At 41.0% G+C, this 23,808-nt stretch overlaps 1 protein-coding gene and 1 long non-coding RNA gene across 4 annotated transcripts in view; both read right to left on the bottom strand.

Moving 5' to 3' along the window:
• The window catches only part of LOC139441573 (uncharacterized), a 395,726-nt gene that overhangs the window by 248,882 nt on the left and 123,036 nt on the right, over positions 1 to 23,808 (bottom strand). The gene's annotated exons all lie outside the window — the stretch shown is intronic.
• On the bottom strand, positions 8,058 to 23,790 carry LOC139441591 (zinc finger protein 79-like). Of its 3 annotated transcripts, none has more exons than XM_071222407.1 (3): positions 23,738 to 23,790; positions 16,146 to 16,345; positions 8,058 to 12,682 (listed from the first exon to the last, which is right to left on the bottom strand). In XM_071222407.1, the coding sequence occupies exons 1-3, from the start codon at positions 23,740 to 23,742 to the stop codon at positions 11,133 to 11,135; spliced, it is 1,755 nt and encodes a 584-aa protein (XP_071078508.1). In that variant the 5' UTR covers positions 23,743 to 23,790; the 3' UTR covers positions 8,058 to 11,132. The 3 variants fall into 3 exon arrangements, with proteins under 3 accessions (XP_071078508.1, XP_071078509.1, XP_071078507.1); XM_071222408.1 differs by lacking the exon at positions 23,738 to 23,790 and adding an exon at positions 23,466 to 23,546; XM_071222406.1 differs by lacking the exon at positions 23,738 to 23,790 and adding an exon at positions 18,793 to 18,843.

The following is a 23,808-nucleotide window of genomic DNA, read 5'->3' as shown; positions in this document are numbered from 1 at the left end:
TTACGGCAAGCATGGGTTGCTGAAGACCTATACTACCCCGGATCCAAGGGACGCAATTCTGCACAGCGAATAGCGGCACCTTTGACGACTGGGCCACTTGTGACCCCTTGAAAAACTACAGCCGCTGTATAAATGCATGTATTTATGTATGTAGTGCAGTTGCTTAAACAACATAAACATTCCTATGTGTCCTTACGTATGTCTTCACACGCTAAATGCAAAATAAAATTATAACTTAAATGCCACAGAAATGTTGTTTTTTCTCCGGACACTTCTGTCAACTGTTTATGATACGGATGTGTCATATCCGTATGACTTCAACATATGTTTGTTTGTTGTGTACCGCCAACTAAGCAATATTCCAGCAATATGACGATCGCATGTAAATAAATGAATCAGGGACACAGAAACCATAGCTTGAACAATGATGGACACAGTTGGGTCATGATAACACACAATCAAGTGTAGGGCGGTTGAGGCTAAAAATGTGCACTTTGGGTTAAAAGCACCAAACTTGGCACACTTATACATTGAACCATTCAGAATATTTTTGGATATGGATCCACCTCAGCAGAGGCCCCTGGTGGAAGAAAATCCAAGATGGCGGCCAACATGCTTGAAATCTCTATTGATATCAATATATACTCAATATACCATACCTATCTGATCCCTTTATACATGTATCCATAGTAATGCATGCGGAATGAATTGAAGCAGAGCTCTATATAATTCAAATATAGTTTGCAGCGCACCCTGGTGGTAGAAAATCCAAGATGGCCGCCAGCATGGCTGAAGTCTCTAATGATATCAATCTATGCTCAATATATCATAGTTATTTGGCCAATTTATACAAATTACCATTGTAATGTATTTAGGAGTAATCACAGCAACCCCGTATATAATTCAAACCTAGTATGCAGCACACCCTGGTGGTGATGAAAGTCCAAGATGGCCACCGACATGATTGAAATTTCTAATGACTTTAATTTATACTCATTATATCATAATTATCCGTGATATAACTTGAATACTGTTAAAAGCTGCTTTAAAACAAACTCACTCACTCACTCAGCGCCTTAAGTGACAGGCGAACCCGTGAATATAGTTCTGGCTGCCTATTCACGAAGCTGTCTTGGCGCTAAGATTAGCGTAAAGGTGTCGTAGCGAAAATAAATCTCAGTAAAGTGAATTCTCGATGCTGTCTTAGCGCTACGTCATCTTAAGTTAACCACCAAAAGTAAACCATGGTTGGACCCGTCTCATGAGCTTACGACAGTTACAATGGCGACCAAAAGACGGCATGTCGAAGAAAACGATTCGCCAGTCTGGGAATTATATTGTCATTTCAGACCACAAAAACGAGTGATTTTCAGGTCTACTTTCAAGACACGAACAACAGATCCTAGAAAACACCACTGAAACATCGACTTTACCAATTGTGACGTATGCCTAACAGCAGATGTTAGCTCAACAATCATTACCAACAAAATGTTAGGTGCTATCGCAATGACCGTGACCTTTTCTGTCAAGGAAAGTTAATTCACACGGAGAGTGAGAGTGGTTTCCCTTTAACTACAACGTGTGACATTTAAAGCGTCTAATGGAGGTGAGGTGAAATTGGGTTTAACGTCGCGTCCAAGATTATTGCACTTGTATAGCGACGTGCATGCACGTGTGTGTGTGGCTGCTTGTACTAGACCGGACTGGTGCCGATTTATAGTGCTAGCACACAGAGATACTATGCCGCAGTTTAACATGAATACCCCGCTCAGACACAGTATACTGACTCCGAGCCGACCAGTCCTTGTTTTAGCCCTTTAATGCCGAGCGCCAGCCAGGGTAACCACAAGTACCATCTTTTAACGTCTTTTGGTATGACGAGGCCAGGGATCGAACCCCGGACCTTCCGCTCTCCGGGCGGACGCTCTACCACTAGACCACGGAGGCGGTCGCGTCTAATGGAATGAGCACCTTGTCCATTATGTACAGCTGGATGCCATGCTGTTTGAAAATTTAAGCCATGAACGAATACTTTATTGCGATTGACAAAGGAAAACGATTCAGGTTTATTCTTCAGTGTTGTGTAAAAAATATCTTGGATATATGCAGTCGGTTTGGAATCTAGGTAGGTTGATTCACATAATATTCCTTTCCAAATTATTGACTGTGCTCCCAGGGGGCGTTGAATAAACCACGTCGCAGTTGCGGGACATCCTGTATCTATGTATATTAAAAAATAGCGGATATTTCATGTGTCGAGCGAGATATCATGTTTCTCTCAACCAGAGTTGTCTACCGGATTTATTATTTTCATTACAAATGTAATTTCTTGGAACGTAAATTCCTTCAACCTAACAAGCAGGGACGTTTCACCACCCCTTGTAATTGCGACCTAAAAAGAAGTTCCGAGTTTGCAAAATCTTATAACAACATAAACAAAGGAAATAAAAAATTATCTGAGGTCAGTAATTTCTTCATCATACATTAGGATATGATTACATACAAAATCAATTTCAACAAAAATAATTCCTGAAAGATACGATGCCGGTGTTGGGAGCGAAGAAATACACGCTGGCCAATGACAAAGTTTATAATGAAACATTTTAGGTGCCTGAGTGGTTAGATTGCTGACTTTGTGTGCTGGCGAGTAGGTGCCTCACTCTGAGAGTGTGGGTTGCAATCCAGGATGTGATTCATCCCCCAACAGTGGTAGAATTTCATTGACATCATGAGCATCGATCCACGCAATTGGGATCGATGACATGCATCAACCAAGTCACCAAGCTTGACCACCCGATCCTGTCAGTCGCCTCTTTCGACAAGTATAGTCGCCTTTTACGGCAACCATGGGTTGCTGAAGAACTATTCTACCCCAGATCTTCACGGGTTGTTAAAGTTAGCAATGTAGCATGTAGAGAAACCATTACTAAATACAGAAATATATTTGAGCAGGAGGTGCCAATACCTTGCTCGCCAATTACAAAAGTAGATTAACTAGCATACAAAACACGTAAGTTTGTGAATGTTTTGCAAATCTATCAAGCAAACACGTTGTATAAAATGAATTGTATATCAATCTTAAATGTATTTTGTATATAAAAAATATTTTTCCTAAACATCCTCTTGTTACGAAAGCATCGAAGGGTTGATGACATACCATTTCACATGGACATGTGTGTACACCACTGTCAGACCCCTAGAGTGTTTACTTTTTCTTCTAAACGACCTAAATGATCGATAGAGCCTCCGTTCGTAGGAATCCACCGAGGGATTTGGTAGTTAGATTATTGGTTTCTAGGTATCATACTAATTGGTTATTGACCGCAGTCCATTGTTTTGCAAACATGCTTGTCCATTAATCAGTCGATAACCATTTCAAGACGTTTCTTACAAACTTTATTTATCGAAAATACCTATTTGTTCCAATATGTTTCCAAAGTGCATCGATATTCTAACCCCCTTGTCTGTTAAAAGTTAACAGCAATGCTGTCCAATCGTATACATTTTAAACGTATGGTAGTTCAGGGTGGAGACGGAAGACAAAACTCAGGGGTGAAGTTTAAGAAGATCGGTTGATCCCGTCCAGGTTTAGGAACAGTAACCACGACCTAAAAGGCAGCTTCCATTTCATTTTTAAGAGTTTCCAGACACGATTAAGAGAATCTTATCAACTCCCGTAGCAGTATCATGAGAGAGTGCGTTTGGGTTTATCATGGACTCCCCGAAGTCCGTATTTAGCTCATGAATTGAACATAGTACATTATTTTCTGTTTCATTAAATGCATTATATATTTATATTTTTGCTGGGTTTTGTTTTTGGAATGTGGGGAATTTATGTACATAGCTCGACGAAGAAGATTTTTTGCGAAAGTACCAACCAGTTTATTAGCCGTTAAATATCAGATATGTAGTTTAGAAATTGATCCTCTTAAGATGTATGGTGAGGTGGGGTAAAAATAGGGTTTAACGTCGCGTCCAAGATTATTGCACTTATATAGCGACATGCATGCACGTGTGTGTGCGGCTGCTTGTACTAGACCGGACTGATGCTGATTTATAGTGCTAGCCCACTGAGATACCATGCCGCAGTTTAACATGAATACCCCACTCAGACACAGTATACTGACTCCGAGCCGACCAGTCCTTGTTTTAACCCCTTAATGCCGAGCGCCAAACAGGGTAACAACAAGTACCATCTATTAACGTATTTTGGTATGACGCGGCCGGGGATCGAACCCCGGACCTTCCGCTCTCCGGGCGGACGCTCTACCACTAGACCACGGAGGCGGTCTTAAGATGTATGGCAGATCGAGAACCATGACATTTATCTTCTTCCCAACCATAGACATTGCTTTTGACACATACTGTATTCGACGTAATAAGCGCCTAGGGCGCTCTCAAGGGGCTTCTAAACAGTTGAAAGATCGTAAATTTCGTGGTTTATGCTGACAGCCTGAAATGATACAAAAGAAAGGTCTGTGCGTATTATACACGACAGATATATTTTTCCAGAACTTAATTGCCCATAAGAACACACGAGTGCGTATTATACACGAATGATTAAGTCTTGTCTACATTGATCCATCGGGAGGGGTGCTGATTGAGATTGTTCACTAGCCAATATATTAGCAAATATCGCCGTGGGCGCTTATTAGAGCGGGGCGCTTATTACGTCGAATACGGTAGTTGGTTTACGTGTACGCCGTGCTTAAACAATTCAAAATAAATTGTGTTTCCTTACCTGCCAACTTATTCCCAGTCATTGCCAAACGATGACTTACAATTATATGGACTTTTAATTTCTTTGTACAAAGTATTTCAAATAAAGGCCACTTCCATCTTGGAATTGCAGAAAAAAACACTTCCAGAAACATCGTTGTTCACTGTCATTTTCATTTTATCAAGCGGATCCTTAACAGATGAATCAATTAAAAAAAGTAAGTATCTGTGAAGGGAGGTAAATATGTGTTTCAGTTATCAGTAAAAATACATCAATTATTGTTTGAAATTTAAATTATTTTTATACTTCCCCATAAAGGAGAAGGCACCTTTGAAGAATCAAAGTAAAAACACTCTCTGTTCAGTATAACTACATTTTGGTTGGTTGTTTGTTTTTTTGTAAAACGCCGCACTCAGCAATATTCCAGCTATGTTACGGCGGTATGAAATAATCGAATCTGGACCAGACAATCCAATCATTCACATCATGAACCTCGATCTACGCAAGTGGGATACGGTGACAACTACATGTACAGCCACTAGACTAGAAATGAAAACTAACAACTCGTGTTCATAATGTGGACTTTGACATATTATCAACATATGACAACGTGACTGATCAGATCGCAAAATGAAATTACACAATTTTCAACATTTCCTCCAAGAACATATGCATGTCTTAATTTTCATTTATGGGAGTTTAACCAAACTCTTCCACTCTCTCATTTGCTCACATTTCCAATTTTGATAAGTGATAAAAAAATATATCAGATGCAATTCTCTATTTTGACTTGTATCATATCGTTTTTCTTCCCGTATATTTAGATGAACTATTCACTTGCCTTTGCATGTGTTTGTGACGGATGTCACCGGTGGGGAAGGATATGCTTACCTTTTCGCGAACACCTGGTATCATAACTATTTCACGGTGATTCATAAACACATGCTTATGATATAGTCGAAATCGTACTTATTGCTATGTTACAGGGCGATTATAATGAATATAAATTAATCAGAGGACTTTGATTGAAAAAAATCAAATTCCTTTGTGGGCCTCAATATCATTCATTGATAAAATTCACATGCGACCTGGGAAGGTCTGTAGGTTGAACCAAGGAAGTTATTTTACAAGCAGATAGATACACTCACACACGTAGCATTCACGTAGCATTCACGTAGCATTCACAAGACTTGGCGATTCGGCATACAAGGACCAAGAACATTTTTGATACATAAGGACAGTTTCGACGGCAGTATCTAATCTACCATTAACCATGTAACCATTGTTTAATGCCATGTTTTAGAACCACTTTTTTCGCAAACCCGCCAATTTCGGGGCAATTTCGAATAGTGATCTTTCGTCATAAACGTGCCATTCGTACCCGTCAACACAAATCGCGGAGACTGTAATCGATGGCGTAATCGACAGAAAGATTAAAAAACTGTCCAAATTAGAAGCTATCACCTCTTGGGAGGGAGGGTAATATAAGCCCAATGAACAACAAAAGGAGAGAAAAGTATCCTCAGTTGAAGAGCTCTCTTGGAGCTTGAGTTGACCCGTGACCCAAATTAAGGCCGAGGCCGGGTCTGCAGTGGCAAAGCTCTGAGGAAGATAGTCTGTAAAAGAGACTAAGGCTGTTGTGTGGTTACATCAGTAGGGTTTCGCGCTGTAGAAAGTGGAGGAATGTAAAGTCACCGAGGGATCTTGTACAATCACGGCAGGAGTACGTCGAACCGGAGGAGGAGACGGGAAACCCGGGTGGCTTGAAGGAGGAGAAGCGTCATGCATGCTACTAGGAGAAGGACATCTGCTAACATCAACGAGGGTCTTAGTTGCGACGAGGAGGGGAGCATTGATCAGTCGAGGACGGTATTCCGGGTAGACAGGATCATAAGAATATCGTCGCCATGGAGGAAATGCTGTGGATAGTATTCCCAATCGTGTGATAAGCGATGGTATTATACCGATCCTTTGAGATTCGTCAAACCTTGGAAGAAGGCTGAGTCTTCAATGAGTGCCTGTCCGTTGACGTTTCGCCGGACCTTAGAAGTATGGCGAGTCTGGGAGATTCGCTTATCCCGATCCTGGGGTCGAACCTTCAAAGATTGCTGATTCGAGTCTAACACATGAACTGAAGGAGGAAGCTTCCCGCCGTTACCCGAGACTTGGTAAGATGAACCTGATCGGGGAATCGCCGACCTTTGTGAGACAGCCCTCTCGAGATCGAGACTCATGGGAGGGGTGATCGGTAGAGGAGTTTGAGGAGTCTGAAGATAAATCTAAAGACCTCTCACAAGTGTAACGACTGAGCTGATGACGTAAACAAGGGTATAGAAGACATGACCGTAGCGGGTTCTATGGAAGTCACAGTCGTGGAATACCCTCAGACGAAACATGCTTCAGATTGTCAATGGCCGAAGAAGAGGGTGACAAGGAAATATCCCGAATCTCAGAAGGCATCGTCGAAGCAAGAGTGACCATGGACAAAAGTGAAGAGCAAGCAGGTTCGGGGGGATCCTAAAGAGTGGAAAGAACCTTGCAAACATTCTCGCCCGAGGGATGGTTAGCCAAAGTTGGCAAAGGGAGCTTCGTCAAACCCGGTTGAGCAGTCTCGTCATCAGTCAAAAAACTGTCTGACACGCCCTCGTCATCAATCATCTTCTTGCTGGTTTTATATCCTGTTTATATGACTGTAGAGCTACCTTTCCGGATCAATGATTTAATTCCTGAGAGAGGGTGGATATTTGCTCTATGGCTAAAGGCTTATCAAACATACATTTCTTTGTAAAACCCTACAGGGACAGACACAACCACTAGTTTGTTAGTGAAAATCCAGAGGGACAAGTTGTTTCCTACAAAAACCTAGCTCACTATTGCAATTACTGTTGCCATGGCAGCTATGCTTAAAAAGGAAAAAGGTACATATTGTGAGAATAATAACTTTAATGATTTTGTTGCATGACAAACTTAAGTTTTACCCATTTTTCTCAGCTGGGTAAATTTAATTCAATCATATCTTGTATGATCAACAATGACAACTGGTTTAACCTTTATTACCGAAAATACTGTACAGCAACATATATAACCAAATCCATTACAACAACACATAAACACATACTAGACAATATCATGACATTATTCAGAACTTTTCTAAAGATAAACAAGATAACTATGAGTGAGTGTAAGTGAGTATGGTCTTACGCCACTTTTTGCAATATTCCAGCAATATCACGGCGGGGGACACCAGAAATGGGCTTCACACATTGTACCCATGTCGGGAATCGAACCCAGGTCTTTGGCGTGACAAGCAAACGCCCTAACCACTAGGCTACCCGACCGCCCCCAAGATAACTATGAAGAGACATTTTACATCTATATGCATATCAATGGACACATTGTGACTTCTGCTTCAAACATTATTCTACTTATTTTTGTCCACCAATAAAAGACCTTCAGAAACAATTGAGGAACAAAGTTATAAACTATGAAAGGCCTGAAAGAGAAAGATCAGGCATCCACAGTAGAGAACACAGACAATTTTGGACAGTGCATACAATAGTTAAAAGTAGGACACTCTTCACGTCCAGAGACACATAAAACCAAATTAAAAACTTAACATTTTAGTTTGCAATAGACTGATGTCATTCCAAGACACAAATAGAGCCACAAGGTTCTGTAGATCATCTGAATTATAATGAAAGAGTGGCCACCATGCTTAAAATCAGATTGGAAACCGGTGAGCAATTGTTAGAGAAACCAAAGCTGGGTTTAGTCACAGACAACCAGACAACCAGACAATGAACAGTCAAATTTTCTTTCGCAAGAATGATACTGTCTTCAAACCTTGGTTAAAAAGTAATTTAAAGGAAAATACTGTCAGAATTGTGCAGTAGAAAACATGAATTCAAGCATGACACCTTTATTATTTCAAGTTTTGATGCAACATGCACCAAGTGCAGCTTAAACGTTGCGCCGTAAAACCACAGATTGCAGCTTCACACTTTTATAGCTATAAGATTTGATAAGACACATAAGCCAAACAGTGATAACATGTGCGGTGAAGACTACATTTACACAGTTGTCATCTAAAACCTAAAAGTGAATTGTCACCATCGATCTGACAAAGCCACACTAACAATCAAGGCATTGTCATTCAAACATTACAAAATGCTGAATTCCATCAACAATAACAGTCAAATCTGTACTTACAACAATGGCACTGTTGTCATTCTAGGAACATAATAATTCATCACTAGAATACTGTAAAAAACAGTCAAGATATATACATAAATACTGTCCCTATCTACGTGCCAAAACCACCTTTACAGCAGGACAATGTTCTCATGTCATGATCAAAACAACCATAAAAGCAGAAACACTATCAACACATTAAGTTAACGCCACGCAGACAAGGTTTACAGTATTCATTTTAAGTTTACATGAACCAGCTGACTTCCTGAGAATAAACCAAACGTAAAGCAGGTTACTGTCAACATTGATCATTCACAATGACACATACAAGCATGAAGAACATTATTGGTATCTCTCACAAACTTCACCTGCAGTCAAGCAAAACTATAGACTACTGTGTTTTACGCTCAGAGCACAATAAAAAATGTATGAAACAAATAAGCATATTGCGATAGTGTATTGATCTCCTGTGCAACACATTCTCAAGAACCAACACTACTAACATGCTAGGTATCTACAACAGGGTGTTGATTCTAACTAGAGTATCGCCTGTACAACACATCCCCAAGAACTAAGCGCTCCTTACAACTAGTTACAATGTATCTACAACAGGGTGTTGGTTGTAGGTACAGTATCTCCTGTGCAACACTTCCCTAAATACTCACACTACTTACAAGCTAGACATCTACAACATGTACAACAGGGTGTTGATTCTAACTAGAGTATCTCCTGTGCATCATATCCCAAAGAACTAAACACTCCTAACAAGCTAGATATCTACAACAGGATCTTGGTTTGGGCTACATTATCTCCTGTGCATCATATTCTCAAGAACTAACACTCCTCACAAGCTAGATATCTACAACAGGATCTTGGTATTGGGCACAGTATCTCCTGTGCATCATATTCTCAAGAACCAACACTTTTCACGAGCTAGATATCTACAACAGGATCTTGGTTGTAGCTACCATATCTCCTGTGCATCATATTCTCAAGAACTAACACTCCTCACGAGCTAGATATCTACAACAGGATCTTGGTTTGGGCTACAGTATCTCCTGTGCATCATATTCTCAAGAACTAACACTCCTCACAAGCTAGATATCTACAACAGGATCTTGGTAATGGGCACAGTATCTCCTGTGCATCATATTCTCAAGAACTAACACTTTTCACGAGCTAGATATCTACAACAGGATCTTGGTTGTAGCTACCGTATCTCCTGTGCATCATATTCTCAAGAACTAACACTTTTCACGAGCTAGATATCTACAACAGGATCTTGGTTGTAGCTAGTTTCTCCTGTGCATCATATTCTCAAGAACTAACACTCTACAATCTACAACAGGATGTTGGTAATAACTAGGGTATCTCCTGTGCAACACATCCTCAAAAACGAACACAAACACTCCTCACTAGCTAGGTATCTACAACTGGATGTTGGTGGTGGCTATAATATCTCCAGTGACACACATTCTCAAGAACTAACACTCTCTCAAGCTCGATTTATACAACAGAATTTTGGTTCAAGAATATTTCATGTCACGTATCTCAAAACATGAAGTCATGTTCACTGCCAGCAAAGAAAACACAGAAACAGAATACATCTTGACAATGAAAATAGATCAATTAGGGACTGAGACCAATCATTTGATACTTACGGTTTGGGGATGGGTTATGTCCAGAAACATAAATTGTCCCGAAGATTCTTGAAAAATATGATCATGCTTGAGTGAGTGAGTGAGTGAGTATGTTTTACCCCGCTTTTAGCAATATTGCAGCAATATCACGGTGGGGGACACCAGAAATGGGCTTCACACATTGTACTCATGTCGGGAATCGAACCCGGGTCTTCGGCGCGACGAGCGAACGCTTTAACCACTAGGCTACCCGAACGCCCGATCATGCTTGAGACTGTTGAAAATAAAGGAGTAATTGCCTGCCACAAAATATTGGCGCAAGGTGTTTTTCGCAATCCAAAAAAATCAGGCTCATGGCTTTGAATATAAAGATATCTGGTTTGATTGCAAATATCTAATCTCGATACAAAATCCCAGGCCCCCTCCACAATATCAAATGGTCAGTCCCTTGCAATTCACACTTTATCCTCAAGAACAAACAGACCTGTTAGTTGAGGTAATTTCAGAGAAAGTGCATCTACTGGTTCTCCTGCACCTCCTCAGTAAGCCAATCAAAGTACACTGAAGCTGACTTTAGAGTCTTAATCTACATCTACATCTACATCAGTTGGAAAGTCGGACTGTCCTTGGGATGTCTTATCCTGATGAACCTGCAACCGGTGGTGGTTCAACTCCTTTGGATGGTAGAACACGCAAACACAGTCATCACATTTGTAGGGGTTCCCACCAGTGTGAACCTTGTCTCTGTGGTCGTCCCGCTCCTGGCAAGAGTTAAAAGCATCCCCACAGTGACTGCACTTGTAAGGAGTCTCATCCATGTGAACTTCAGCCCTGTGAGACCTTAACTGGTGGGGGTAGGAAAATGCCTGGCTGCAGTATGTGCACTTGTACAGCATCTCTCCCGTGTGAACCCTCGCCTTGTGGTGCTTCAGCTGCTGGGCATATACGAAAGCCTCACTGCATTCAGTGCACTTGTGCAGCTTCTCGCCAGTATGATATTTCGCTTTGTGGTACTTCAAATGCTCTTTCTGTTTGAAATCACTGCCACACTCGCTGCATTTGTGTGGCCTCTCCCCTGTGTGGAGCCGTCTGTGCCGTTGCAGAGAACAGCTAAGAGAGAAACGACGTGAACAGAACTCGCATTGGTACGGCTGCTCCTTAGTGTGAGTCCGTTCATGCGTTGTTCTGTGGCTACTGACCGCAAATCTCAACTCACAATACCGACATGCATAGGGACGCTCTCCAGAATGGAGCCTCTCGTGAGTCTGTAGAGAACTTCTTGAATTGAACCCATTCCCACAAGTCCCACACTTAAATGGACGCGTGTTGGAATGAATGAGCAAATGTTTTTTCAAAACTGACTTTGCTGAGAAGCTCTTGTTACATATGGGACACACTGTACAAGGAAACAACATCTTTTTGAGTTCATTTTTCGATGTGTCTGCAGCAACAACAGATGCTCCATGGTCCATAGATGCCACTGGATTCATCTGTGGATCTGATCTGGAACCATTTAAAGAAGCTTCAGCAAAGAAACTACTCATCCCCTGCTTCGGTGCCTGTTGTGCATTAAGCCCCTGAAAACAGGAACTACTCATACCCCGCTCCTGTGTGCGGTGGGCATCAGATCCGTTTGGGCTTTCAGAATTATACACATTTTGTATACCTAATGATTTATATAAACTTTGTACATCAATCATGTCTGTATTTGGCAAAGAGACAACACCTGGATTGACACCTTGCACATAGCGATAGACTGATGACTGAGGCATTGCAACATTTCTCACATCAGAAGCAGTTGACGACTCTCCGGTGATCATAGGCTCGTGTTCCAGAACACCTTCGGCATCACTGTCTTCATCTGTTATCTCATAACTCCTTCCCTCGGTGTGTGCCGGAATAATGTTTCCAGCCTTTGGTAGACAGTGTGGACCTTCACTGGAAGTAGAGGCATGTAGGGCTGCAGAAGCACGGGGATGCTGGTTCTTGCCATCATAAGTGGGTTGCTCTCTGCGAGGCTCCTTAAGATGTGTTGTATCAGTGTTATCATTTGGTCTTGATGTGACAACGCTAGCCTCTTGTAACTTCACGTCATCAGCTTTTACCTGACTGTCTCCTGTCTTCTCTTGGCCTGAAACGAAATAGCATATAAATTAAAATATTTGGGGGATTTAAGTTTTCCTTTTGGTGCCTTACTTGTCAATGATTGATCTGGGAATAATGACACACAATCCACCAAATTACCAGTTTTGACCAATCAATCTGCAGGGAAACACGGTGTGGACCATTTGACATAATGTTTTTCCGTATATAATCTTGCTATGCCAGACCAATGTTTTTTTCTTATCTTATTCTTAAGTTATCAAGGATTCTTTGGGCCAGATTGGATGTATGGATATAATAAGATAATCAATAATCAAATTATCAAAAAAAGTCTTAATTATTCCATTATTTATTTTTCGAGCAAAGGGAAAAACTAGTTATATTAGTTATATAATCGATAAACAAGGAACATAATTTGTTAGGCCTTAGATAAAAGAATAATTCCAACAGCAACTGAAGACTCAGACATCTTAGAGTTCTACTTTATCTGTTTATATGAGGGGGCACGGGTGGCGCCAGTCGTCTAAGGCACCGCCATTCGATGTGCAGGGTTGCGTCCCTTGGACACGCCAGAAACCTATGATTGTGGGTACGAATCCCGGTTCGCCCCGATTATGTTTTTAGGTTTGTCAGCACCATACCCGTGCTTGGGTTTCACCAAAGTGGTAAACGTCGGAGACCTGCATCACTTCAGGCTTTCCTCCCACATTAAACTGACACGCTGTTATATAACTGGAATACTGTTAAAAGCAGCGTTATATCCAACTCACTCACTCTGTTTATTTATGTTATTTTTGGTGGTTTACTCCCCCAGGCAGCAATATCGTAGCCTGGAAGTCGAAACCTGATGAATATTGTCATTACATATACTTGCAGGGATGCATTTGTGATTCCAAAGCAGGTTCCCTTGGCAAACAACTTCCCAGGTATTTTAGAATGGCTTTTGATGCAATAATCTAAAATTAAGTATGAAAGCCTTCACTATATTGGTCCTAACATTACACAAATGAGTACTCTTGACGAGGTCAGTATGACCTTGCATATTGACCTCGTCAAGAATAATCATTCGTTTTGTTAGACTGTAATTCACTTTAAAGTTTATGAGGTCTTTAAACTGTCCCGTTTCATTACAGTAACTTACCAGACGAGTAAATATACAAGGTCAGTGAGTGAGTCACATGATTTGGGGGGTCTACATTGAAATGCATTGCTTCATCACTTGGTACATAATTAACCAAAGGTGAGGTGAGGTGAAACTGGGTTTAACATCGCGTCCAGGATTTTTGCACTTATATATAGCGACGTGCATGCACGTGTGTGTGTGTGTGTGGCTGTTTGTACTAGTCCGGACTGATGCCGATTTATAGTGCTAGCTCACTGAGATACCATGCAGCAGTTTAACATGAATACCCCACTCAGACAGTATACTGACTCCGAGCCGACCAGTCCTTGTTTTAGCCCCTTAATGCCGAGCGCCAGGCAGGGTAACAACAAGTACAATCCTTTAACGTCTTTTTGTATGACGCGGCCAGGGATCGAACCCCCGACCTTCCGCTCTCCGGGCGGACGCACTATCACAAGACCACGGAGGCGGCTTAATTAACCAAAGAAATTGCAAGATTCTATAGAGGTGTAACAATAAGATACAGGTCAACTCAGCAGTTACATCAGTTATAATATTTTTTACTTTTGACAAATATAGACCTTTAGCTAATTGCCAGAATTTTGAAACTCTGCTACCACACATCAAGGTGATATTTCATGAAAGTCTTATTGCATATATGCACATACTGCACAAGCAGGAAACCTGGGCACAAAAGAAAATTTTGTGATACCTAGGGTCTGAAATTATTCATTTGAAAATAGCAATCACCATCAGTATGATTCACTGTCTGGGTCATTTCACTGCACATACTGAACATCTGGAAACCTTCCACTCCAAAACAAGATATTATTAATACAATATTAATTGTTTGTATATCTGACAATGCCTGCAGCGAGGTCGAAAAAAAGTAAAAATACTGGTGATGTTTTTCGACAAAATTGATTAAAAAAATTTCAAGTAATCATGGTAATATTGCCGGAAATTGGGTGCAAAATATTATGCTGATTCGGACAAACTTGGAATGCCTGCAGCGAGGTAAAAAACAAGTAAAAATATTGGTGATGTTTTTCAACAAAATCAATTCAATATACATTTAAAGTAATATTGCTGGAATTGGGTGCTAAATTTATACTCATTAGGACAAACTTGGAATGGATGGCTTCTGCTTAGAACACAAGCGTAAGCTTTGACCCTGACTTATTTAGCAAGTAAACCTGGTAGTCATTAGGGCATTACAATTCACTGATGCAACACTGATTGTCTCCTGACGACAGGATACATGATAGTAGGACCTATGTATTCATGTGTGAATTCAAAGGGTAAATACTTGAAGAGTATTGAAAAGATGTGGCCTCATAAACTTTTTTCGGCTCATGTTAACATACTACCTATCATGAAACAACTGCTAAATCTGACTCCACAAATCCATTAGGACCCGCCTTGATCGTATCTCAAAGGCCAGCATTTTGGTAAACACCTGGATCAATCATGTTGCTCTCCCAATATCAAACTGCCCGTGACCGCCTCCATGATCTAGTGGTAGAGTGTCCGCCCGGAAAGCAGAAGGTCGGAGTTTCAATCCCCGTGCCATACCAAAAGACGTTAAAAGATAGTAATTGTTGTTACTGGTCGGGTCTGATTATACTTGCCTGAGTGGGGTATTCATGTTAAACTGTGGCATGGTATTAAATGGACTAGTACAAGAAGCCACACACACGTGTAGCGCATGTCGCTATATAAGGTTCTATCCCCGGCCGAATCATTACAGAAGTAGCACAATAGCTATTGAATCATCATAGAGGTAACACAATAGCCATTGTAAGTTGGGACAACGCCGCTTTTAACAGTATTCAAGTTATATTACAGCGTGTCAGCTTAATGTGGGAGGAAACCCTGAAGTGATGCAGGTGTCAGACATTTACCACTACAGTGAAACCCATGAGCATGGGTATGGTGCTGACAAATCGGGCGAACCGGGCGAAACCCACAATCATAGGTTTCTGGCGTGCCCCAAGGGAGGCAACTCTGCACAGCGAATCACAGTGCCTTACACGACTTGGCCACCTGTACCCCCGTAAGGCAATAGCTATTGAATCATCACATGTATCACAATACCTATTGAATCATCACATGTATCACAATACCTATTGAATCACAGAAGTATCGAAATACCACCTGAACCATCACAGAAGTATCGAAATACCAACTGAACCATCACAGAAGTATCGCAATACCTACTGGATCATCACAGAAGTATCGCAATACCTACTGGATCATCACAGAAGTATCGCAATACCTACTGGATCATCACAGAAGTATCGCAATACCTACCGGATCATCACACAAGAGAGGTAAGCATATTGTGTCACCCCGAGTAATAATTTACCTGTATTTTTCTTCTCCTGCTCAACCTCAAGTCTTTCTTTCAGTTGATGGTAGATGTATCGAAGTCTTTTATACGACTTCATCAATTTCTCCCTCCCCTTCCTTGTTTCAGCAACCTTCCTGAACATCCCTTCCAGGTCGGCCATGTTCCACACATCTTGCCTCGGCGTCTTCTCCATGGTGTTGTCAGATGTCTCCCCACTAAACACAATCAAATATTTTATCACTTTAAACATGCTTGACCAAACCTCAATGTTTGATTTTACACTCTGGCTTCAAAGCTCATGAACTTGGTCATCGCAAGCAATATTTCAGAAGTTTGTTTGTTTAAATCCACACTCTACAATATTCAAGCTCTATCTGTAAACAAGCATGAAATACTCACATCCCCCGCCAATATGACATGTCCGGTTGTGTGCAATGCATTAGCTCCTGTGAACTATGTTCACTGGGCCTTTTTGTAAATGGCCTAATTTGCAGCACAAAAAAAAGTTATTACTGTATTTGTAATGAGTAAGGGTGGGACAAATGGACAAACAACATCTTTATTACAATTAGGATCGATGATTTCGGTGTAGGTTCTAACACCGTTATCAAGCAAGTGAAGTGCAGAGTATGGTTGACAAGAATATATACAGGATAGGAGGCAGTGTTTATACAGTTGAGCAGGTTTAACAGTTACACTGTTGTATTTGTAATGAGTTGTGTTTCTGCATGAAGTTAGTCAATGAATGCAACAACCGTGTCCATAACACTTTTGGAGGAACAGACACACAAGCAATGCAGAACTTACCAACAAGAATGGAAATGTATTCAATACTGCGAGATGACATTACGTGCCAAGTTTGGTGAAGAAATATGGTACGGTTTTCAAGATCTGCTCCGGAAACAAGGACTACCGCCATTTTCAGTCTAAGTCAAAGTCGTTGCCATGGAAACTTGAAAAATAATTTCTTCAAAAATCCCAAACTATCAAAAGGCACCAGTTCACCACTAGACCTATCTATGTAACATGTTTGGTGGAGAAATATGGTACGGTTTTCAAGATCTGTTCCGGAAACGAAATGTGACGGACGGATGGACTGACAGAAGGACGGAAGGATGGAAGGGCGGACAGAAGGACGGACGGATGGCACCCATTCCTATATCCCCCTTCCACATCGTGGCGGGGGATAATAATCGAGTCTGGAACACACAATCCTGTGACTGATATCATGAGCATTGATCCATGCAGTTGGAATTCGATGACATGCATCAAACAAGTCAGCGAGCCAAAGGCCAGTGATATCACTGCAAAGTTTAGTAAACAACTGGTAAAGAAATATTGAACAGTCTTTTGTGATTTGCTCCGAAAACTATGCATTCCTATATCCACATCATGCTGTCTTTGTTATTATTATCCCTGACATAATGCTGATGTGATATTAAATTGTAATTCACTAACTGTAACCAGCCCTTGTTATGAAACTAACAGTCACTTAGTCTTGATTGATCTCTGGTCTGGCATGATTTACCATTTACCCATTGTCTGTGGTAAATACCTCGCACATTTTAAACACTGACACATACTCCCACTCCTATAACTGTGCCAACACATACCTTGTAGGGATAACTATTTTACTAGTGCTTCGTTCAATATTCATTTTATGTTGGTTGGTTTGTTGTATAACGCCGCATTCAGCAATATTCCAGCTCTATGACGGCGGTCTGTAAAAAAATTGAGTCTGGGCCACACAATCCAGTTATAGATATCATGAGCATCGATCCACGCAAATGGGATCAATGACATGCATCAACCAAGTCAGCGAGCCTGTCTACCCGATCATGTTAGTCGCCTCTTACGACAAGCATACTGGCTTTTTACAGCAAGCATGGGTTGCTGAAGACCTATTCAACCCCGGATCTTCACGGGTTTACAGTTTTGAAACTTTTTTTCCTCTGCAGCACTCTAAGTTTGTCTTTTTATGAGGGAGGCTAGTGGTTACTTGGTTACTTACTGACATGAATATTTTAGGAGTCAAACCTATATTTAGATGCCAACAATTTCTTTTTCCAAGGAGCCAGACTGAGAGTATGTGATTGGACATATATATATGTTTACATGGATTTCTAAATGGATGTATATATAAAAAAATATTCCCCAAAATAGAGTAGATCTTGAAGAGAGTAACATATATTTTAGGTAGACAAAGTGGCAAGCAGATCAAATTTGTGGCCAATCGGAGATCTGATTCATTGGTGATCAAAATGGTCGCTACTCAGCGGGATGAATTTGCTGCTCCTTAGATCAAAATGTGGCAATACCTGTTGGGAAACAATCCTCCAAACACATACTCAAACCAAACAAACATTTCTCCAAAATAAATTTACGGCATTTGAATAAAGACTTATATTCGTGACATAGGTCCATACAGCCTACGTCATTTCCAGCAATAAACACGTACAATATTAAGACGCATTGGCGATGCAATGGGTCTCATGCGTCGGTCAGTAATACTACAAAGGTGTCGCGTCGTAATCACGACAGATTGACTAACGAACAGTCTTGACGGCAAATGCGGACAGTATTGGATGATGACATGCCAGCTATAACGTCGCTAGGCTCGCTAACACTCCACATCTCCAATTACAACGATTCGGTACTTAACTCTTTGCTGGGAAGATTCTCTGCAACATTCATTTCCATCTGGGAATCGAGTGTTTGTGGTCAAACAGTTCGATCGTGTTTTTTTTTTATCCCTACGACGTAAAGTTTTTTTCTTATCACATGTTCAGTGACCTTCCCCTACGCACAGATGAAAACGAGGCTGACGTCCAAAAGAAGGATTGTAATATACGAAAATGAAATTATCAATTACCTAACCCATTACGAATCGATTGAGATTCCAATGAAATAGTGTCTAGATATTTGAAAATCACAAGAAACTTTTTTTTGTGCGAGAATTCCACCAAGTCAATATTCAATCAGTAAATACGCCAACACTCAAGGTTTAAAGTTTATGTGCAATTCCAAATCCAACATCGATAGATCTAGATCTATATGATGCGTAAAAACAAACTAATGCAAAGAAATGTATTTTTAAAGTGAATTTTACTCGACTGGTGTTTTGTTTTCTTTTCCTTTGGAGGGGAGGCAGGTCAGATGACCGCGAAACTAACGATAATAAGCCTACTGAAAGCGATTATTGACGTTCTTACGTCTTTTACGAGAATGTATTCTTGAAATGTCGTTACACTGACGGACTTCGTCCACATTCCTGGGGAAAGCCCTGCGAATTCCCTTGCACGAATAAATACAGCAGCGTTGTTTCTTATCTAAATGTTTAGACACTTGAACTCGTCTTTGCGTCTCTGCACACTTTGGAAAAAGTCATTGAAGTTGACTGCTCGCCGGTACACGAATATCCTCGCTTCGCCCCAGCCTTGTGAAAAAAAAACCCCGATGAAATGCACACCGAATCATTAAACTAGATCCGTGCCAAGACTGACAACCCCACCTCCGGGAATTGTCAAAATGCTGACGTCAGCAAAGGATTTTTAATAATATCAAGTGAATCCTACTTCGTTAATGGTTAATAAAGGTCCCATGAAGGCGTCCTCTTAAAAAATATCCCAAGCAGTTCAGCTTCGCATTAATTGTTTTTAATTTTGTTTTCCGTTACTGTGATTCAAATACACGTCAAATTTCGCTTATCTTGTGATCCTCTTCTTCCCGAGGCAAGCGTGTCAACTTTGGCCTGTATCAAAGCCTAGTTTTTTTAATTTAGACTTTGATAAACAAGCTGGTTGATTCTCTTGCCTCGGGAAGATAATGATTCTAAACTGCAACATAGTTACAACTTCGCCAGTGTCATGAGACCTGTAAACTGTTGAAAACGTTTTTTAAGTCGTACTTTGGAAGTGCCATAAATAATATTGACAGTGTATAAAAATGTTTGTGTGGGGTGTTTTTTTGTGTGTTATGTATCAGACTGAAAACATGTGTAACAGCACTGGAACGGTTCAAATGACACGAGGAAATTGTGTTGCACGTGGGAAATTGACAAGGCGTCGGTCGAGTTTACTTTCATATAGGGGTTCAAGTAATTGTTTTTGCTGCGATATTGAACATATTTTGGCAATTTAATTTGACATATTTCATGTCTTTATTTTCTCGGTCCCTAAGCTAAATAACTCTCATCGGCAGGACTTGGGATTGAAATCCCTAGAAGAGTGACCACGTGACTTAGCGGTTGTCTGCTGACGATTAATCAGGGTGCCGTTATACAAAGGGATCTCAGCGCTAAGGTAATCGCAACTCCCGTACTTTAACATATATTTACGATCATCGTAGCGCTGTGGTTGTTTTTATTTGTACTGCGGCACCGAGAGCAGAAACGTTAGTGCAACTCGGGATACAGCCGAGTCCAATAAAAACATGCAGGCGTGATTGGTGCATGCACGTGGAGCACGAGCTGAATTTGACATGTCACAGCCTCGATATACGTCTATCAATGGCCGCGCCTGTCTCCCTGACAACAGTAACGCTATCCTGCACGTGTCTTACTTACTAACTTAACTTTGGAATTTAACGTGCGCTTTCCGACATATGCGTATTTCGCGCACGGGCCCGCCAGGCCATTTAGTGACTGGTCGAAAAGGGTATGTCCGCGAAGGAGCGGCTATCGTACGTATTGAATCAGCCCCATTTATATAACAATAAAATATCAGAAAGTGAGCACGGGACGTTAAAGCACCAGTGTGGGTTGCTGTGATACCACACCACAACTCGACCAGTTACCGCAATAAAACTATCAAGGACCAGCGCGTTCATCCCTACCCTTCATCCCGGGAACGTGATGAGAGAGTATGAAGCGCAAGCATATTCATCAGTGTCAAACGTCAAAAACGCTTTTGATCCTGTTTGTTTGTTGTTTAACGCCGCACTCGGCAATATTCCAGCTCTATGACAGCGGTCTGTAAATAACCGAGTCTGGACCTTCACCATACATCACCCCTTTTGTGTACATAACAGGCTTCTCAACAAACCACATCCCAATCTACTCAACTGTATAAACACTGCCTCATACCTGTATATATGCTTGTCAACCATACTCTGTACATCGCTTGCTCGATAATGATTTTAGAACCTACACCGAAGCGTCGCTCCTAATTGTAATAAAGAAGTCGTTCATCAATATATCATATCCTTACGTACTCAAATACACGCCGGCCTCTCATTGACGCTGTTGTCAGAAATCAGACGCGGGGCCTGTAATTTATTGGAAGCCGAGTCTATCGGTTAATGGAATCAGTGAATTCCAACTTGACAGTCTCCTACTTCATGCTGTGGTATGTTGGTGATTAACAATGACCGTTCTATGACTATAATCTGAGATTCGGTATAAGGTACTGTGTTACCACTGTGTCACATTACACAGAATAGACGCCCGGTCAATGTCTTGTGCGAAATTAATAGACAAAAGACGCCCGGGCGTGTTCATGACGAAATACGGTTAATAAAAAATAAATAAATAAACGTTAGATTCGTGCGGTCAGAAGGAATCTTCCGATGAAAGGTATCTGATCGTATTTATCGTCAAATATAGTTGCATTCCTGAAAGAAATCAAACTATGTGATAATGAAAATTATTCAAATTCAGTAACAAGCTTAATTAAGTTTTACATAGTCATGTAGTGTTTGATAGCTGTGTCATATATGATATTCCACATCATGCTCTTAAGGACCGACCATTTGATATTCTGGGGTGGAGGTCCTGTGACTTTGTGTGGAGAATAGGCAATTTTAAGCTACATCTGCAAAACCAGATATTACCTTAAAATCAAAATTATAAGCCTACATATTTTATTTGCAAAAGCATCCGGAAACATTAATGTATTTTTTGTGGCACAAAATTTCCGAACAGTCTGAACCTTAATGAATGTTTCCAAGCAATTTTTTTCGATAAAGTCCCAAGCAACCTTCCCCCCCCCCCCCCCCCCCCCCCCCCCCCCACCACCTTCCGCGAATATCAAATGGTCAGGCCATTACATAGTCGCCGAGAAGAGCCGTTTGTTGTTTAATGCCGCACTCAGCAATAATCCATCCACATGCAGAGCTACTGATCAGCAGCGTATTTGCGTAAAACACCCACCCCCACCCACCCACCCAAATATTCAAAAACCGATTACTTTCAATTAACTTGCGTACAGAAACGCATGCATTAAATGAAAAAAAAACCTCAAATCATGTATAAAAACAGCACGCGTAAATACCCAATTTACTAGCTAATTTCCGAAACACCATTACGAGCTGATTTACTTTCCGAGTCAAGCCTATATATTTAGAACAGTTATATAATCTAAAACATTAGTTCATTTTTTTTAAATCTGAAAATGTACACTCATTTTAGGAAAAAACAAATGGAGTGATGAGTGAAATAATATTGGTTACCCAATGAAAAATGTAATAACCCAATAAAAATCGAAACCCTAGAGTAAAAAGTCAATTGCTCAAAAAGTTATCTGGAGCTCTGATATGACGGCGGCTAGTAAACAATCTGGTCTAACCAGGCAATCCAGTGATTGGCATCGTGATTACCTGACGCGCCCCAAACCAAGTCACTGAACCTGACGACACGATCTATTTGGTTACCTCGTCTCTCACAAGTGTATGGGTTGCTATGGACCTTCAACCCGGAATTATTCCCCACGGGGAATAAATTAATGGTGATTGGTACCGATTAAAACAATAATCACTCCCTCACTTAAAGAATGTATTCAAATGGTCGTTTTGGTCGTAGAGCCAGGCGCACTTGGTGGCCATTCGTCCCCTAAACAAAGGATTTTTAGCGACATTCCTGCAAAGCCATGTCGCGCAGGGTGGTTTGTGTCATGAATATGCATGAACTGCGCTAAAAGTATGGTGCCCTGTGTCGCCACGTGGAGTGGTCTGGACATGTTGCCGTCCAGATCAATATTTTCACAGTATATCTGCGAAATCATAGCTTGGCCTACAGGTACTGCTCCATTTTAACCATCCGACATTTACTGGTCGATAACAACAATAGCCGTGCAGTGACGCTTTCTAAAAATAGTAACAGCGGCCGAGTTAGAGAAGTCGACCTCTCCGTGTTTTTTTAGAACCTACGCCTCCCTCCACCTTCCATACAAACAAACACTGGCACACAATCTCACGAGAGGCAATGTCAGCCGAGACGAGAATTCAAAAAATCGATACAGACGCCCTAATGTATAATTTATGATACAGACGAATGTGTTGATTTTGAGTTAGTTTACTGGTCTACAAACACTAGATATATAACTTCCACCATAAACATGCCTTTAATTCCAATGTCCGGAGCTTAGTTAATCGAGGGTTGTTTACGATGTCCACATTGAGGGGAATATTCGCCATCTTCCCTGACCATATTAGGAAGCATAGACGAATACTCCAAATTCGCATTTGAAGTGATCACCGTCTCGGGACACAAACATCGACTAGAGTTAGTGATGGGCAGATTTTCACGTCAATGAAAATCATTCCATCATCAACGTTGTGGAATGAAACCTTCGTTGGACCAATACACATACGAATGACTTGAATTTACCCACCTCATTCTCTTTTGTCTTCGACAGCCGCAATCGTATTCCGTGCACAATACACTTCAACATTTACACTCCAC

The sequence above is a fragment of the Haliotis cracherodii genome, unplaced genomic scaffold, assembly GCF_022045235.1.
Source record: "Haliotis cracherodii isolate W230 unplaced genomic scaffold, xgHalCrac1.p SCAF_41, whole genome shotgun sequence".
NCBI lineage: Eukaryota > Metazoa > Mollusca > Gastropoda > Lepetellida > Haliotidae > Haliotis > Haliotis cracherodii.
This window is presented reverse-complemented; position numbering and strand designations above follow the sequence as displayed.